The 17771-nt window shown below is 65.4% G+C and overlaps 2 protein-coding genes across 2 annotated transcripts in view; one reads left to right on the top strand and one right to left on the bottom strand.

Annotated features, from left to right (window-relative positions):
* The first annotated feature begins 2483 nt into the window (after window positions 1-2483).
* On the top strand, window positions 2484-6914 carry LOC123626265. Its single transcript, XM_045535183.1, has 5 exons — window positions 2484-3053; window positions 3400-3501; window positions 4745-5004; window positions 6171-6679; window positions 6796-6914. The coding sequence occupies exons 1-3, from the start codon at window positions 2618-2620 to the stop codon at window positions 4948-4950; spliced, it is 744 nt and encodes a 247-aa protein (XP_045391139.1). The 5' UTR covers window positions 2484-2617; the 3' UTR covers window positions 4951-5004; window positions 6171-6679; window positions 6796-6914.
* TXNRD2 (thioredoxin reductase 2) overlaps window positions 3933-17771 on the bottom strand; it is a 45053-nt gene continuing 31214 nt past the window's right edge. Inside the window, exons 12-18 of the mRNA XM_045535166.1 lie at window positions 12855-12991; window positions 10384-10479; window positions 9978-10070; window positions 8486-8557; window positions 8243-8340; window positions 5258-5459; window positions 3933-4168 (exon numbers count right to left, since the gene is read on the bottom strand). Of these exons, the coding sequence (XP_045391122.1) occupies window positions 5336-5459; window positions 8243-8340; window positions 8486-8557; window positions 9978-10070; window positions 10384-10479; window positions 12855-12991 (620 nt within the window). The 3' untranslated portion in view covers window positions 3933-4168; window positions 5258-5335. The remainder of the gene's footprint in view (window positions 4169-5257; window positions 5460-8242; window positions 8341-8485; window positions 8558-9977; window positions 10071-10383; window positions 10480-12854; window positions 12992-17771) is intronic.

Raw genomic sequence — 17771 nt, 5'->3', positions numbered from 1 at the left:
ACTCGGGGAGCCCCTGACTGGCCTGGGTGTGCGGAGGGGCGTGGGGTGGGCAGAGCCTGTGCCCAGCAGCCCCTCCCACCGCCTCCTGCTCCAGGCTGGCAGCCAGGGTGCCGGAGTGTACATGTTTATTTGTTTGCGGCCCTGCCTGGTACAAGAAGGACCATGTGGTGCCCGGCCAGAAAGCCCAGATCTGAGATGGTGGCGGAGGAAGGAAGAAACAAGGTGGGGCAGGGAATGTGCCCGAGCCGAGGCCTGTCCAGCTCTGGGCCTCCACTGGCACCAGCACCAAGGGTAACCCGATGGGGAGGGCCAGGAAGGGAGGCAGGACCAGAGCAGCCAGAGACGGCAGAGGTGGCTTTCTCAGCCTGGGGTCTGCCAGAGGGGTCTTCTGTGCTGGTGGCCCCACCAGGGGGGCTTGGGCTATTGCCTGGGGCTCCATGGAAGCCTGAGGAGCAGGGTCTGGACACTCCTCTCAGCAGCCAGCCAGACCCCCACGCCAGGCCGCACAGAAGTGGGGCAAAGGCAGGACCCAGGCCCTGGATGGGTGGGCAATGGGGCCCTGGTGGCATGGGAGCAGTCCCAGGTGGTGGACACCCGCCCCACCCCCACTCCAGGCTCTACCCCAATGTGGTCGGTCTGAGGTCCCTCAAGATGGGAGGGCCACAGCCTGAGTTTGGGGCCAGGAGTATCTTCCTCTGAGGCCGGGGCGACGCCCCCCAGATGGAGAATCAGCTCAGATGAGATGCTTCCTGCAAGGCTGGGGCTGCAGGGGAACAAGCTCCTTCCTGGTGGGCCCCGACCTCAGGCCTTGGTGCCGCCTGCCGGCCTGGGCACGGTTCACCGCTGCCTCCTGCTCACCTGGGTGGGGCTCCCGTGTCTGCTGGTGACTGGCCCATGCCGACCCCCTCGTGCACCTGACCAGGGCCAGGGGTGGGCACTGGCGAGGAAGAGAGGTGGCAGAGGGTGGAGCCAGGGTGGAGGTGGCCAGCAGGAAGGGGCATCCAGGGACCCCAAGGGAGGGACAGGGGGTGAGGGGAGCAGCCTGGGACCCAGGGCTTGGGCGGCTCTGGCTCAGGGAGGCGGGAGGGGCCCGCCCGCCAGCCCAGCGCGGACACAGACGTGCCTTTCCCGACTCCACCCGGAGGAGCCAGACGCCAACCTGTGGGATCCCCGGAGAGACGTGAGCGCAGGGCGGTGGCCCACGGGAAGTGAGCCGCCAGGGTTGGCCCAGACGCCTGGAGCCCCAGTGGGGTCTGTAGGGCTCAACGTGGCCTCACAGCCCCTTGAGACCGCACCGTCGCCCAGAATGCACACTGCCCGGGTCCTCAGGGCGTCCCTTGTGCAGGGTCCTGGGTGGCCTGCAGCTTGGTGCCCCCGCGCCTGCTTCAGCCTGGGAGGGGCCGGCGAGGCAAGCGTGGTAGCGGGACCCTCTGCACTGCGGCTGCCGCGGCTGCTTCCCACAGGGCAACTCCGCCTGCGAGGGCCGGGCTGGGCCCCAGGTCACATGGAGGCCAGGAGAGCAAGGCCAAGGCACCTGGGCTCCGCTGCCCGCCCAGTGCAGCCGGGAGTCCCCGCAGGGTTGCGAGATGCTGGGGTGGCGGCTGCAGTCTGAGCGTCTCGGCTGCCCTCCCCCCACTCCCCTGGTGCCCCTGCCCCACCGCCTGCGCCAGGCCCAGGCCCTCCCCAGAGCCGTGTAGGCCCTGCCCTCCCGCCGTGCCCTCCCTAACTGCCTGTTGCCCTCCTCTGCCCACCAACCTCCCAGGGACCCTGGACCTGCCCGAGACCGCGGTGGGGTGGCTGGGGCCCCGCTGCAGAGTGAGGCTGAGACACAGAGGAGGCCCCATGGCCCCAAGGACAGCCCCCCCCCCTCCTCTCCCTCCACGCCCTTGTGCAATCCGGAGCCACAGGCAGAAGTGTGCAGGACGTCGCCGGGGGTAATTGTAGGTTATACCGAACAATCTGAGGAATTAAAATCGTATTTTCATTGCACCATAAAAACATGCGAAGGCGGTGGGAGGGCGGCCCGGGGAGAGCACCTGGCCTGTGGCGCTCAGGCCCCTCCCTCCCTGCACTCCTGGGCAGAGGGGACAGGGCAGGGCGGCCCAGAGAGGGGCCAGGCAGCGTTGTGAGCTTGGGGATAGGGGGTAGCCAGCCAGCCCAGCGCACCTGTCCTGCCCAAGTGCTGGGCACGGGAGCCCGGGAGAGTGGCCCAGGGAAGCCGCTGGTCTGCACACACTGCCCTGCGGGGTCCCTGGTTCCTGTCCTGGCTCTGTAGCTGCCTGGGTGGGGCTCAGGGCTGCTGTCCCCCAGAAGAGTGGGGTCCCCTGGGCCTGGCCCATGCCCAGGCAAGCACCTGCTGATGCAGCACCCAGCCCCGAAGGGGGCTCTGGGGACAGCAGTTCTGGGCTCTTCGTGCCTGGAACACCCGCTGTCTGTGAATGGGCCAGATCCCTGCCCACGCTGACCAGAAAGCCTGAGCCCCGGTGTGGCAGGAGCCAGCAGACCTGCGGCTGCCTGGGACGTGTGCTGTGGACGTTTCAGTCCCTCCCAGGTGACAGTGCAGGCTGGGAGACCTGGCCAGACAGAGAGAGCAGAGGTCACAAACAGCAGGTGTGCCATGCCAGATGTTCTGAGGAAGAGGGGCACATACAAAAGCCACATGGGGGAAGGCCTCCTGCTGCCCGCCAAGAAGTCCCCATTGGCCCCATCGGATGGTGCTGGGAAGGCTCTGGGGACCCCTGGGCATGGACGGGAGGGTGGCACACAGGCCATCGGCGACGGGCACCCCTGGCCGGCTGGGCGGGAGGGGGCAGGTGGCCCTCACCCAGAGAGCTGCCTGGGGTGTCCCACGGGCCCCGCACAGCCGCGTCATCTCCGTGGGCACAGAAAGCAGCAAGGCTGGTTCAAGTTCCTCGTGTGCTGCCCAGCAAGACAGCTCCCAGGGCTGAGGATCCACAGGCCACTGCCTGGCGGCCGCCCAGGACCTCCACCCACCCACCAGGCAGCAGGTGTTTGCCGGCCTCCCCGCCTGCACCCTTTGCCTCCAAGCCCAGGTGAGCCCTCCCCGCAGGACGCGCTGGGGTGCGCCACCAGCCGTGCGTTAAATGGGACACGGCTGATCGGGAGCTGCACTTGTCGGGGCCCAGCCCAGCACTTGGCATCTTAATTGGGCGTCTGAGAGCTCCCTCGCGCGCCACGCTGCTGCCAGCGAGGCTGCTCCGCAGGCCCATTAAGGCGCAAAGGCATTCCTTTGTGCGCTGACAAGCAGGGTCCCATCCAGGGCTCCTGGCCGGCAGGCTAAGTGATGTTTTCTTAAGGAAGACACGCGATTAGCTGCCGCTAAAGCCCCAGCACAATGCCGGGCCCTGCCCGTGGCTGTCAGCGCTGTCTCCCTGGCAGTGACTGACAGGCGCTCCCCGGCCCATCAAGCCTCAATGCGCAGGATTAGCCTGAGCATAGCCGATGAACTGCCTTGGAAGACCACAGTGGAGACGGAGCGAGGTGACTGACATTCGGGGACAGAAAGCCTCAAACAGCCCTGCCAACTCCCGCCGTCGCTGCTGGCGGGCTGCTCTGGAACACAGCCCCTCCCCAGCCCGCCGCCCCTTCTGCTTCGAGGCGCACAGACCTCAGCGGTGACCTGGGCAGAGGGTCCCGGGAGGGCTCCCCGGGTGGGTCTTCGGGCCTGAGGCCAGGCAGCTGCGGGCCCAGTGGGGGTGGCCCTTCTTCCTGCCTGGGATGGGGTCTGCCCCTCTGCCCCAGTGCCTGCAGGGAGCTCGGACGCTTGTGGTCAGATGGGCTCCCCTTGCCGGCAGCTCTTGGAAGCTACTGACGTTTGGTGAGGGGCCCGGTGGGCTGGCCAGACCCCGCCCCGCCGGGGCAATTCTGGGCCAGGGTGGGGCTGCAGCGGGGACACCACAGGCAGAGCACACTTCAGGAAAACTCTTTATTTGCACGCGGAAACGCCAGGGGAACTCGGACATGGGCAGCCCACGGGGCGGGTTTCTGCCCAGGCCGTCATCATCTGGCATCGGGAGCCTGGGGGCGCTGGCCCAGGCCGGAGGGGTGGGAGGCGCAGGTGTGGGGGCTCACAGCCCCCTGGAGCCATCCCTGCAGGGCACACGGGCTGTCCATCGCCGGCCATCTCGCGGGCCTGGCCTCCACCGTCCTGCCGAGGATGGCGGGCTCAGCACGGGTGGCCACACCACCCCTCACGCCCCTGTAGCCACATACGCTGACCCTCGCGGCGGCCCCCACACCCCCAGGGCGATGTGTCACAGGGAGCGATGTAGTGCCACAAAAATATTTTGAAATGGTAAAAATTTGTAGCAGGCTCTTAACAAAACAGCTCTGTTCGGTGCAATATTCTGATAAGCGTTTCCTGGTTCATCCTGTCAAGGGCGGCCCTGGCTCAGGAGGTCTGTGGGGAGGCAGGTGCCCCGAGCACCCTGGAGGGCCACTCCAGGGTCCCTCAGTGCTGTTGGACCCGCGAGCCTGTTGAGGAGGAGCTCACGGCTCTGCCTCGCCTCCACCTCAGCCCCGGGGACAGGGGCCCAAAGGACCCACCCCTGGGAGGGGCTGGTAGCCACCAGGGCACCCAGGGTGAGCCGGACCGCCCTGCCCCAAGGACCCAGCCCGGTGGCCGGGCTTAGGGGACACTGTCAGACCGAGGGATGGAGAGGCTCTGGCACGCGCATCCCTATGGCGGGGCCTGGGAGGGACTCGCTAATTTCTTCCTCCTCAGAAGAGGAACAAAACACTCCTGGGCTTCAGCCAGCTGTGCAAAGCTGCAACAGAGCCAGATGTGTGGGCGGCGGCCATGCACGAGGCAGCATCTCCACCTTCTGGGCGACAGGGACAGGAGCGGGGCTGGTGCTTCTGCGCTCTGCGGGAGCCAGGCCGCAGGGGGAGGCCAGCTTCTGGCTGCAGCCCCGGGGCAGCGCAACGTGAGACTGCCGGAGCTCAGACCGCCTGGGGACCCTCCACCTGGGATAGGCCCTGCAGGTGTGAGCCTGGCCCTCCACAGCTCCGACATGTGGGGGCAGCCGCGGGTCTGGGGATGCCCTGCGGAGGCTGGGGCCCTCGGGGGTCTCCCTTCCCAGCCCTGCCTCCTGGCCACCTGGGCCTGGGCACCAGGCATGGAGCTCGCCTACTCAAGGCCATGCGGCCTCGCCACGCACTGGGAGGGAGCCTGTGGCTCACACACCCCCAGCCACACACTCTGTCCCCAAGCACGGAGCCCGCCCCACCTGCCTACCTGGATCCACGTCCTCGAGCAGCCTGGCGGTTCGGGTGCGCCGTGTGCCCTCAGCGGGGCAGGGACGGCGGCTTACCCTCAGCAGCCCGTCACTGTGGGGTCCAGGCCCGAGCGCTTGGAGATGCGCAGCCGGACCACCTCCTCGGAGCAGGTGGGGTGGATGCCCACCGTCCGCATCACCTGCGCGTAGGAGGCACCGCACCTGCTCATGGGGATGGGGGTGGGGGAGACGAGCGAGGAGTCAGGGGGTGGTGCATCCATGCCCCCCACCCCTTGGGGACAGCCTCCAAGTCACTAGTCTCCTCACCGTCCCCAACCTCTTCTCCAGGGAGCAGCCAGGACACCCACCAGCACCTGCTGGACCCGGCCACCTCCCTCCTGGCAGATGCCCAGTGCCCCACCACTCTCTGGCTTGCCCTGGCCTGGCCTCCTGCTGCTCACCCCCCAGGGACAGTCCCCCCCCGAGGCACAGTCCCCACCAGGCATAGTGCCTCCCCAGGGACAGTCCCCCCCAGGCACAGTGCCCCCCAGGGACAGTCCCCCCAAGGGACAGTCCCCCCCCAGGCATAGTGCCTCCCCAGGGACAGTCCCCCCCAGGGACAGTCCCCTCCAGGGACAGTGCCCCCCAGGGACAGTCCCCCCAAGGGACAGTCCCCCCCAGGCATAGTGCCTCCCCAGGGACAGTCCCCCCCAGGGACAGTCCCTCCCAGGCATAGTGCCTCCCCAGGGACAGTCCCCCCCAGGGACAGTGCCCCCCCAGGGAAAGTACCCCCAGGCACCATCCCCCCCAGGCACCATCCCCCCCAGGGACAGTCCCCTCCCAGGGACAGTCCCCCACCCAGGCACGATGTGTGCCCCCTCAGGGCCCTCTCCCTCACCCGCCACAGCACAGCTTCCACACTTCTCTCTGCAGCCTGCACCCTCCCGGTGCCCACTGCCCGCCCGGCCCTGCTCTGCTGCGCAGCGCCCAGCCCTGCTCACTCCTGGCGGCGTGACGCCTGGTGCCTGCCACACGAGGCAGGGACCTGGCTGTTCTGTGTGTGGCTGTGCCCGGCCTGGCCTCCTGCCCACACAGAGCGAGTGCACGATCTGGTCTGGTCTGGCCCTGCCACCAGCTGAGGAGGAGCAGCTGCCCGGGCCACCTCCTGGCCTGCTGAGGTCCAGTCCCACCAGGCCCCCCAGCCATCTGCCAGAGTGGCTGTCACAGGCGTCTCCACGCCCTGCAGCCCACACACGCTCCGCCCGGCGTGCGCCGCCTACCTCCCCGGGGCGCGGCATGTGCGGACAGCCCGCAGGGCGCCAGCGGCAGTAGCTTCCATCGTCTGCCATTAGACGGGGCTGCAACACGCAGCTCTTCTCCCGTCTACACACCACACACATGCTGTACACGCGTGTTGGGTGAAGCCCTAACTCGAAGAGCAGGTGAGTGCACTTCAAATGCAGACCAAGGCCCCTGCGGGCCGCCCAGCCCACGCCGTCCTCCCAACCTCATCGGAAACACGTGACTCGCTCCAACCTTCAGTGTCTCCTCCACGCAGACACTGATCACGACTGGACGGTACCGAGCCTTTTCATCCTCACCAACCAAAATGGTTCCTTGGTGCTTAATCACACCTTAAAATTCCAAATATTAAATTTCCAAGGCTCAGAAGCTTTCTACTGTTTGTTTTTATTTTTTCTCCTGTGAATTGCCAATTTGTGTTGTCTATTTTTCTATTGGGTTGTTTGCTCTATTGCTCTATAATTATTATTGTTGACTTTTAAGAGCTCTTTGCATATGAAGGAAACCAGAACTTTGCAGTTGCATTATAAAAAGAGGCTGCCATATTTTAAATAGCCCTTCCAGAAATTGTTCTGGAGCTGAGTGCCAGTCCTGGCAATAGCATCTATGGATAGTGATGGCCTGTGAGAGAGCCAGGGCCCTCCCTGTCCCCTGCCAGCCCCAGAGATCTCCCAAGACAGAGCTGGTGCCGTGGATGGCGGGGCCTGCCAGCCCTCATCAGAGGCCAGTGGGTGCCCAGGTCAACCCTACCCGTCGAGGGCTCCAGCGGGCCTCTCAGCAGAGGCTGGACCAGGCCCACAGGCTACCTTCCAGTGGTCACACTGGATTGAACTTCCAGATGATGGCTCTGCCACAGATGGCTCCACAGCTCAGGGACCGTGGACATGTGTCCAAGGAGCCCACCCTGGACCCTGCTGCCCACTGGAGCCCTTGCCCTGGGAGATCCTCCGCACCCCAGCAGTCCTTGCATGTGTGTGTGGCCACAGCAGGGCCGCGGGCTTGCTGCCCCACAATGGGAGGCCCCAGCCGAGGTTGCGTGTGGAGGAGGCCGGGGTGCCCCGGGCATCTGGCTTGACCCTCCAGTGCCCGCACAGCCCCTGGACAGCCTTTCTGGGCACTGCCCTGCTCCTCCGCCCTGTCCACACCCTCTCCAGGAGCCCAGCCCCTCCCTGCTTGGCCCACGGACACTACGCCGGCCCGGCCTTCCTGCCTCTGACGCCACACGTCCAGCCACCCCTGTCAGGCTATGCATGATGTCCCAACCTCCAGCTGCCCTGACAGCCCCCGCAGAGCCTCTGCCGTGGCCTCCTTTGGCCCAGGGACTCTGAAAACACGTAGCCTGAGCCCAAGACCCGGGCAATGGCCTGAGCTCCGGGAGACACTGCGCACAGCTGCCTGAGGGGTCGCCTGGTGAGCGAGGCCCCAACCCTGCTTATTCGGCGTAGAAAAGCCCCAAACAAGGACCCGGGGCCACAGCAGCCGCTCCGCGTGGCTCTAGCTCAGCAGCGTCTGGCTGGAGGAGAAAGCCGCCGCCCGTCCCGTCGGACCTGCCACGGCTGGGGGGAGCTGGAGGAATCCCTGCCGCTGGCACGCGAAGGCCACAGAAAGGCAACGTGAAACGCAGCCTGTCCCACTGCGGCGCTGCCGACGCTCGGGGGACGCCCGTCAGCACCACAGAGCGGCCGACAGTCCACTGGACTCACCGGATCCCCAGAGCAAATCCTTGGGTGACTTCGCCCGCGTTGGGGCCGAGGAAGTGCAGGCCCAGCACCAGCTGCGGGGGCTCCCTCAGGCACACCATCTGGAAGCCACAGCACCAGCCCTGGGAGGGAGCCCTGCTGCGCCGCCCGCCTTGCCCTGGGACCTGCCCTCCGCCCTCACACTGCCCCGAGGGGCCCCCACCCCACCCGCTCACCCCCCGTGCACCCCGGGCCACGGGGGCTCACCTTTATGTAACACTGGGACGCGTCCCGTTCAGCCACTGTGAACTCCAGTGGTTTATAATATGCGTGATAAACCTGGTGACAAGGTACCAATTCCTGGAGTCAGTGGCCACAGCTACACAAGTCCCATGGCGTTTTGTAGCTGGGACGGGCTGCATGGACAGGGCAGGGGTGCAGTGGGGACCCAGAACCATTCGTTTGGCCCAAAGGTGTGGTCTGGGTGAGGATGCAACCCTCTCTCCCTGGAGCAGGTGCCACGCTGGCTGCCCACGTGTCCCCACTGTGCCATGTCGCAGAGCCCAAGGCTGGGCACAGGGCCCTGGGGTGTCCCCCAGGAGGACACATGAGTGGACACACTGCCCTGCTCTGACCAGTGCTGGGGGCAGGAATGGGTGGGCGGCCACCCAAGCTCCCTCGGGCGCCGAGGCCCAGACTCAGTCCTCACTCGAGCGAAGTGCTGAGGGCCACAGAGGCCCCGGCCACCCCAGAGCTGGCTTTCAGCACCCACAAAGGGCTCGACAGCGTGTCCGGGGCTGCGGCCGAGAAAAAATGAGCAGGGCCCTCACATGTGCTGCACAGCCATTATTCATTAATGCAGCTAGCTTCAGAGAATATGGTTCTAACCAAGACAGAACTGAAAAGAAAACAAACAGAGAATATTTGGCCCTTCAACATCACGAAACATAAAACATTACAAAATGCCATGAACATATGTCCCAATGTACTTGCGATGAATCAAACAAAAATAGCAAATAAAGTGCCAGGGGAAGGCCGGTCTGTCGGGTGGGTCCCGCTGACGGGGGCTGGCTGCAGGGGAAGGGCCGGCCGCGGGGCTCAGGGGACTCATCCCCAGGCCCTGCCTGGCCGCCCAGGCTGCGGGGGCCTGGCTTCTCCCTGGCGCCTCCACTGCCGGGGCTGAGGCTTGCCTGCCGGGCAGACGCCAAAAGCAGCCTTGCCCCGTGGAAGCCTCTTCCTGCAGGGTGAGGGCCTGCGTCCCACGAATCTGGGAGGAGGATCAGAGCAGGACGGGGGCAGGGTGGGGTCCCATCTGCCAGAACCCTCGAGCACCCCTGAGTCCCTAGCAGGGGAGCCGGTGGCACCACGGCGGGGACCCCATGGTGCTGGGGTGCCTGGGGGCGCCAGCCGACGGGGCCTCTCTCTGGTGCCTCCTCGGCCTCATTCTGAGGCCGCGCAGGCCCTTCCCCCTCCATCAAGACAGGCGGCAGCAGGCGGGACCCAAGGCCGGAGGCTCAGCCACACCCCAAAGGCTGCTGGAGGCCTCGGCCTTCCCTCCAACGCCCCGGCCCCCATCCTTTCCGCGCCACCGCGGCCACCGGCAGTTCTGGGCCCTGCACCCCGCCCTGCCCAGCTGCAGCCCCAGGAAGCGGGGACACTGGCACCCCGCTCACCGCGCCTCGGTGCAGGGCGGGGCGCTCCAGGGGAAAAGGGCTGCACAGGTGGCATCGGCCCGTCTGCCCCTGCCCTGCCCGCTCACCTCCACGTGCTCCTGGCCATGGCGAGCCACAGCCTCCTCCTCCGACAGCCCCACACAGCCGTACTCCAGCGGGGTGAAGACGGTCGTGGGGACCTGCAGGGGGATCCAGACTCAGGCAGACTCCTCAGGCCCCACATGAGAGGTCCCCACTGCGTGACGTGGACGCAGCGATCACAGGCCCAGCCCCCAGGGCACTGGCGGCAGGCCACAGACACAGCGGGGTTCGCTCACCCATGTCTGGGCCGCCCTCTTGAAGCTGAACCACGCACCTGTGCTCCCACAAGCGCACACACACAAGCACACACGTGCAGGCACACGCACGCACACGTGTGCGCCCGCCCACACGTAGGCACACGGGTGCACACACACCCCTCACCCGGCAGAACCAGCCCCGTGGAGCACTCACGTTGTCGTAGTCCATCAGGGCCGAGGACCGGCCGAACAGCCGCTGGGCCAGCAGCCTCCCGGCCATGATGGCCGTGGGCGTCAGCTCGGGCCGCCCCTGGGAGAGGCACGGGGCCAGGTCAGCACCGTGTTCAGGGAGCCCGTGCAGCCCCCCACGCCCCCAGCCAGCCCTCCAGCGGGCGCCTCCCTTTCTAAGACCCCCCAACACCGTCTGCCACCGAGCACAGCGAGGCGAAAGCCGTCCCCATGCGAGGTTCGTCCTCCGTGGACGTCCCACGGCCTCTCCCTCCGGCGCTGCCCTCTGTCCTGCCAGGGAGGCGCCTGGGGTGCCGCCCGCCCTGGATGAGAAGGGAGCTGCCGTGAGCCGGCTCGTGCCCTCGCTCGCTGGCTGAGGCTTCTTTCTGACCCCCTTCCTCGTGCTGCTGACCTGGGGCAGCCGCCCCCGGCACAGCTCACAAGGGCTTCTGCTGCCGCTCGCATTAGCTGGAATCCCAGCCAGCGCGGGCCCCCAAAGCATTCCATGTGCTCCCGCCACGCTGCGCGACTGGGCGGCACAGCCCATGACAAATCCCAAGTCAGATGGTGGCTCTGCTGAAGACCCCTCCACCCTGCCTCGGGCATTCCTGCACGTGTCCGCCGGGAGGGGCTGCCTGTCACCTCTGCGGCAGGAAATGCAGATGTTGTCTGGCATTCCAGAAATGAATAGAGATCCGCAGAGATAAATTCGGGAAAGCAGCCCGTGCATTCCAGCAGGCCTGACTAACCACGGAAACATCCCTGTGCGCAGCACACAATATCTCATTAAACAATGGCGCCGCCCCACCCACCAGCGCCTCCCAGCTCGTGGAACCACTAATGTTAACTCTTTGCACTGCTCAGAACGGCCTTTCCCAAGGAGTCGGCTTAGTTTTTAAGTAAAGAATGCTTTTGGCTGGCCAGGCGCGGTGGCTGACACCTGTAGTCCCAGCTACTCGGGAGGCTGAGGCAGGAGGATCGCTTGAGCCCAGGAGTTTGAGGCTGCAGTGAGCTGTGATGACACCACTGCACTCTACTTGAAGCAACCAAGCAAGACGCTGTCTCAAAAAACAATGCCTTTGCATTTGCCGTATATTTCTGGCAACACAGCTCAAAATATTGCAGTGTCCACCGCGATGCGACTGGGCCAGGAGCCTGGGAGCTGCACGCTTTGCAGCCGGGGAAGTCCGGCTGCGGCAGGTAGGGCGTGTGCAGAGGCGCGTGGTGCTCTCTGGCATGGCACTCGGTCGTAGGGCACAGCGCCCACGGCATGCGACAGACTTCTGTGATCAGAGACGGTCACATCCACATGGCCACGGGCAGAGGCTGCACTTGCAGAAATCACACCAAGCAGCGGCGCTGCCCGGCCCAGGCAGGGGCCGCGGGACGGAGACCACGTGAAGGCGCTCACGTCCATTCACACAGACAGGCCGACCAGCGGGGTCCGCCTGGAACCTCAGAGTGTGACCTTATTTGGAAATAGGGTCTTTGCAGACGTAATTAAGGTAAGGACTAAGACAAGGGCACGCTGGAATTAGGGTGGACCCTAAATCCAACGAGAGGCAGACACTGTGGGACAAGCCGGAGCCTGGGCACGCGGCCACCACTGGGAAAGGAGGGAAAGGTCCTCCCTGAGGTTCCTGGGGCAGCGCCGCCCTGCCCACACTGTGACTTTCGACTTCTGTTCTAAGCTACCCGTGTGTGGTGATTGGTCACGGCAGCCCCAGGACGTGAACACTGACAGGAGGCTGAGGCAGGGAGGGCCCCTCAGGCTTGTATGGCCAGGGACCCCGAGCCACCCTCCTTGGGATGGGCGGGACACACGCGGGGCGGCCAGCCGCTCCTGAGGCTGTGGAGGGGGCGCCTCATGGCCACCCACGTGGGGCTCTTGCTGGGGGCCGGTGGGAGGACGTCCACCAAGGCCTCACAAGGGGGTTGCTGTGGACCCACCTTCCAGGGCAGGGAGTGAGGCAGGAACTGCTGGATCCAGGGCCGTGTGGTCCCCAGTTCTGGCCCCCAGCCCGGGGAGACCCACCCTGGTCTCCACTCCATGGTGACAGCATGGCACCCCGTCAGAGGGGTTGGGCCCGCTGCAGATCAGAGGGCAGGGCCTGCCACTCAGCCCGTAGGACAGGACAACCCCAAGGCCGTGCCAGCCACATGTCTGAGACTGTGCCTCTAGACCAACTGCGGGGAGGTCAAGGCCTGTTCTGTAAGGCCAACCCCTCCCACAGGGGTCTGCTGATTGTGTTCTCAGCTGTCCCTAAGCCGCCCCACACCCCCTGCCACAGAAGGGCACAGCACTGAGGGAGCGCAGTCCAATGCCCACCTCCTCCCAGGACAAGAGCCCTGCCAGCCCCTGGGGTCACTTCTCCCACAGGACCACGGCCCCCAGAGCATGTCCCCAGGCCCAGCTGGAGCAGGTGGGGACACCGGCTCCTGGGGCACAGGCCGTACCTCCGCCACATCCCCTATGGCGTAGATGTGGGGGACGGAGGTGGCGTCCCGGGAGTCTACCAGGATCTTCTGGCTGTCGGGGCTGGTTTTCACCCCAGACTTCTCCAAATTCAGACTTCCGGTTTCCGGAACTCGACCTGGAGGAGACAAAGAGAGGGCTGAAGGGTTTCTGTGGCAGTTCTGACCTAGGCTCCTTCTCGTCAAGCCTGTTCCTAGAAGGTCCGCTCAGAACTGGTGGAGTGAGAGGCACCGAGGGCGCCCGGGCCGGGGCCCCAGTGTCTGACGTGAACGGGCACCGGGCGGCGCGGCCAGCGCAGGGGCCCTGCCCCACTGCAAACGCCGCGGCCTCCCGTCCTCCGGCCCATGGGAAAGAGCAGGCACTTGCCGAAGCTGTGACTGCCCGATACCAGAGTGCTGCGCACAGGACTCTGGGACCTTCCCTGTGCCCTGGCCCCAGGCCCTGCCACAGGCCACCAGCGTGTCATCAATGCTCTGTGCTGGCTTCACAGGAGAAACCAACCTTCCATGGGGGCTGTGGGCACCCGGCACTCTGCCCGGCCTCCCTGCAACCCCCGCCCAGCACGATTGGGCACCGAGAGCCATCAGTCCCCAGGCCTCAGAGTCCAGCGGGGCCTCCTCCAAGGGACACTCGATGGCTCTCAATGGCCTCCTCCCTGTTTGGACAAGCTGAGGCCGAGGGGCTATGCCCCAAGCTGTACCCCCAGCCGATGCTCAGGTGCTGGGGGTGGCCCCTACCCAGATGGAGCCTGAAGGTCTCTTTCTATTAGGGGAAGTTGGGCTCACGACCCCTGGCATAGGGCCCAGCGAGCAGGGCCAGCGGCCAGGTCCCTGCCACTCCACGGTGCGGCCCCTGCTGCCCAGCAAACAGCCCCAGCCTGGAGACCCCATGGCTGAGAGAGGAGCTGGGCCAAGGGACAGTGACTGAGCCACACTGGGCTCATCCCGGGGCGCAGCCGAGAGCTGCTCCTGCTCTTGGGCGCAGAGGCCAGGACAGGTAGGGGATGGCCAGTCCTGGGGCCTTGGGCACCATGGCCTCTGCCAGGCTACACGCAGCCTGGGGCTGGAGGGAGGGCGACACACGGGCCTTGTTGTGGCCAAGCGGCCAGAGGACCCTTTCTCTCCTGACTCGGAGGGGTGTGGCCACAGCAGCTCTTCCCGCCGACCCCAGGAGGGCAGGGACAGCGGGCAGCCCCCAGGGGCTCAGGGCATGTCCCTGACGGCCAGCGTGACTGGGTGCCAACGGCACAGCCCCACAGCTTGCAGTGGCCTGGACAAACCGGCTTCCTTGCAGCCAGGAAGTGGGTGGTGCCCACCCAAGCATCTGGAAGATGAAGTCCCTGTAAAAGGAAAACCTTAAGTCCCCAGCTGCCATCCTGGAGCGAGAAGTCAAAACACGGAGGCTACACTAAGCCGAGCTTCTCAAGTTCGAGGGAGGCCGGCTCAGCCGCAGCAGTCGGGTGGCAGGCAGGCTGGCACCAGGGGAGGATCTGCCTGGACACAGGTGAGCCAGGCCATGGCAGAGGGAGCTGGGGCCCCATGGCAGAGCCGAGGTACACAGGAGGAGCCCTTGGGCCCTCCCCAGGCTGGTGCATCAGCTCTGCAGGCCCAGCGCCTCCTGGTGACAGCTCTGTGCTGGGGCCAGAGCGACTGACACTGCATCCGCGCTGTCCCCTGCCCGGCTGGTCCCGGGAGGCCAGGAGCATTTCCTCACGTTCCCCTTGGTAACTCTGGCGACTGTGAACCTTGCAGGTGCTGCCCAAACCCTGCCCCCAGGTCCCAAAGGAAATGAAGAGAAATATAAAAGCAGACACAGGAAACGATAACACAAGTGTGGAACTGGGTGGCCCGTGTGGCCCATCGTACAGCCGGGACTGCTCCGGACGTGCTGTGCGCGACTGGGAGGCTCACGGGAATGCGAAGGAGCCGCTGGCGTGAAGAGCCAGCACCGGCTGGAGGGCGGCAGGGGCGGCCTCGTGGCACGAGCACACCTGGCCTTGAGGGGCTGCAGCAGCTTCTGGAACGAGCAGTGAAGGAAGAGTGAGCGGCAGCCACAGGCAGCCGGGCTGGCCCGGGAAGGGCAGCCATGGTGTGTCGGGTTTGGAAGCTGTGCCGGTGGGGCCTGGCCGGCGGGACAGAGAGGCCAGCTCCGCCCATGCTCCACACCGTGGCGCGGCACTCCAGCTGTGACAGGCCCGGCCAGCCGGGATGCTGGGCCCCGAGCCCCCACTGGGGGCCTCTCTGAGCAAAGGACCGGGGTGGTGGCCGCAGCAGAGGCAGGTGGCTCCTGAAGTCCCGTCCCCTCATGCTCAGAGCAGGGTCCAATCCCCTTGCTGGCACAGGGGGCCCCTGCTGGCCCCAGCCACCCAGATGGCAGCTGTCGGTCATTCCTGCCTCCTCTGCCGGACACAGGGATGCACAGATGGCCAGCCGCGTGCAGTACCACGGCCTCTCTCATCCCGCAATGGAAAACGCCCATGTCCTCCGATTTCACGCCCGCCTGGGACACAAGTTCCCACTGGCAAAGAGCAGCCGCGAAAGGAGGTAAGATTAGGTGCCCGCGGCAGTTCGGCAGTTTGGCAGGGGAGCGAGGGGCCCCGGTCCAGACAGACGCAGCCAGGCGCGAGGGAGGAAGTGCCGTGCCGGGGATGGGGCAAGGGAGCTCGCGGGGGCTGCCCTGCGAGGCGGCAGGGCTCCACACACAGGCCTGCATGGCCACCCAGCCACTGTCCTGACGGGCATGTGGCCCCCAGGCCCAGCCCTACCACTCACCCTGGCGCAGCACCTTGGACCAAGTAGGCCCACCCTTGCAGCTGGAGTCAGAGCCCTGAAGCTGGCTGCTTTTTTCTACTTACCATCTTCTTCTTCATTTTTGTTTCCGAATGGCCCCTTCTCAACAAGCCACAGACCCCCACCGCAGCTGTGAGCCCCCAGGGGCAAGAGTGAGCACAGTTCTGCCGGCCTTGCATCCCAGCCGAGGCTCAGTGTTTGCTGGGTGGTGAATGAGCCCCTGGACCACGATGTGCCCTGATGCTGGCTGCTCACTGTGCCCGCCAGCGCTCACCAGGGACCCGCAGGCCATCCCGATGGTGTCTCACACCCGGGGGGCTCTCTGGGAGTGGGGCTGGGCTCCCCTGGGGGCTGCATTGGCCTTTCCTGTTCAAGCCAGCCTGTGTCCACTGCGAAGCGTCTGATACGCTGACGGTGGCTCCTGAAACGCACAGCCGGCCTTGCAGTGCGGTGCAGCCTCCGGCAGGCGCCCGGGACCCCCGGGAAGGAGGGTGCTCCGTGGCGGGTGGTCACTACTGCTTTAACAACTGTTACCGTAAATACAACCTCCCTGAGGCCGGCACTGGCTGAACGCAGACGCACGCGGATGGCACGTGGTAACACGCACGACAGCACCCGCTCATCTCCACAGCGTTTTCACCAAGCTTTTACCTTTGATTGGTTTCCAGTGAGTTCTAACCATAAGCCCTGAGTCTGACTTGGTGACAGACCCAGCGAAGGTCACCGAGGGGGCAGGCCAGACCCTCGGACACGAGTCTGGATGCGGGATGAGCTGCTGGGGGCCAGGCAGGTCATGGCTCAGGGCACTGCTGCCCCCGCCCTTGCCAGGCCCTGCCAGGGGCTGGCGCTGCCGTGAGCCAGGGCTGACCCGAGGCTGCTGCGGGAGCAGTGGTGCCCCACGGCCACCTCTCGGAGTTCGGCAGGTTCCTATAGGAAGGGCCCTGTGAGTGCGAATGTCTACCTTCTTGCCCTCCAAAAGAAAAGAAAAGAAAAGAAAAGAAAAGCCCAAACACAGGCAGATTTCAGTCTCTATTTTCTTTTTTTGTTATTGTTGAGACAGGGTCTGGCTCTGCTGCCCAGGCTGGAGTGCAGTGGCACAATCACAGCTCACTGCAGCCCCAAACTCCTGGCCTCAAAGGATCCTCCCACCTCGGCCTCCTGAGTAGCTGGGATGACAGGTGCAGCCACCACGCCCAGGTAATTTTTTTCATTTTTCTAGAGAGAGGGTCTCACTGTGTTGCCAGGCTGGCCTCAAATCTTCCCACCTCAGCCTCCCAAAGAGCTGCGATGACAGGTGTGAGCCACCACCCGACCCTTGGGTCTCTCTTGATGTCGATAATTACTGACATCAAAATTGCACTCAAATAAAAAAATGTTAGACTGCCAAGGAGGCACCCCTGATCCATACCACCTGCACAGGGCCGGCCACTCTACTGGCTGACCAGGCCAGGTCACTTCTGAGTCCACACTGGGAAGAACTCAGTGGGCTCCCCGGGGGTTCCCTGGACCAGGCTGCGTCCTGGCTCAGTGACACCCATCAGCTCCTCTCCAGCGCCAGCCGGGGGGCGCCAGGGCCACCCCTTGGGGCCTCCAGGAGGTGCCAGGCCCCAGCAGCCTCTTCCCTCTCGTTGGGCTCAGAGCACTCCCACCCACGAATTCCCAGCCGTGGGGGCCTGGTTCTGTTTCGACTCCCACCCCCTCTTGCTGCCTGGCACCCATCCAGGGGGACATGCCACAGGGCCTAGCGTGGGCCGAATCTGTGGGGGGCAGCCGACAGCAGAATGAAGCTGAGGAAGGATGGTCTCAACCATGCAAACTTGAGCCAGCAGCCCCAGGTGGAGAGGGGAGCCCAGCGTGCAGCCCTCCCTGGGCTGACCCGCTGCCCCCCTGGGTCCTGGGCACCCCAGCCCCCAGTGCACACGCAGCCACTCCCAGTGCTGGCCTGTGCGTGGTGTCCGTGGAAGGCGGGAAGCCAGGGGCCGGGGCCGAGAGGCTGGGAAGTGGGTTTGCACACAGGTGGTGACTCCAAGCCTCTACAACAAAGCCCGACGAAGAGAAAATGGCTTCAGTGGCCAGGGTAAGATTTGGGCTGGTTCTTCCCCCAGGGCT

The sequence above is a fragment of the Lemur catta genome, chromosome 21 (genome assembly GCF_020740605.2).
Source record: "Lemur catta isolate mLemCat1 chromosome 21, mLemCat1.pri, whole genome shotgun sequence".
Lineage (NCBI taxonomy): Eukaryota > Metazoa > Chordata > Mammalia > Primates > Lemuridae > Lemur > Lemur catta.
Note: the sequence above shows the minus strand (reverse complement) of the source record. Positions and strands in the feature narration are given on the sequence as shown.

Excerpts from the sequence above, each read along its gene's own strand:
- LOC123626265 (XM_045535183.1), top strand. The coding sequence starts at position 2,618 with ATGCCAGATGTTCTGAGGAAGAGGGGCACATACAAAAGCCACATGGGG. Across the intron at positions 3,054-3,399 it reads CCCTTTGCCTCCAAGCCCAG|TGACTGACAGGCGCTCCCCG; the intron begins GTGAGCCCTCCC and ends TCTCCCTGGCAG. Across the intron at positions 3,502-4,744 it reads CACAGTGGAGACGGAGCGAG|AAGAGGAACAAAACACTCCT; the intron begins GTGACTGACATT and ends CTTCCTCCTCAG.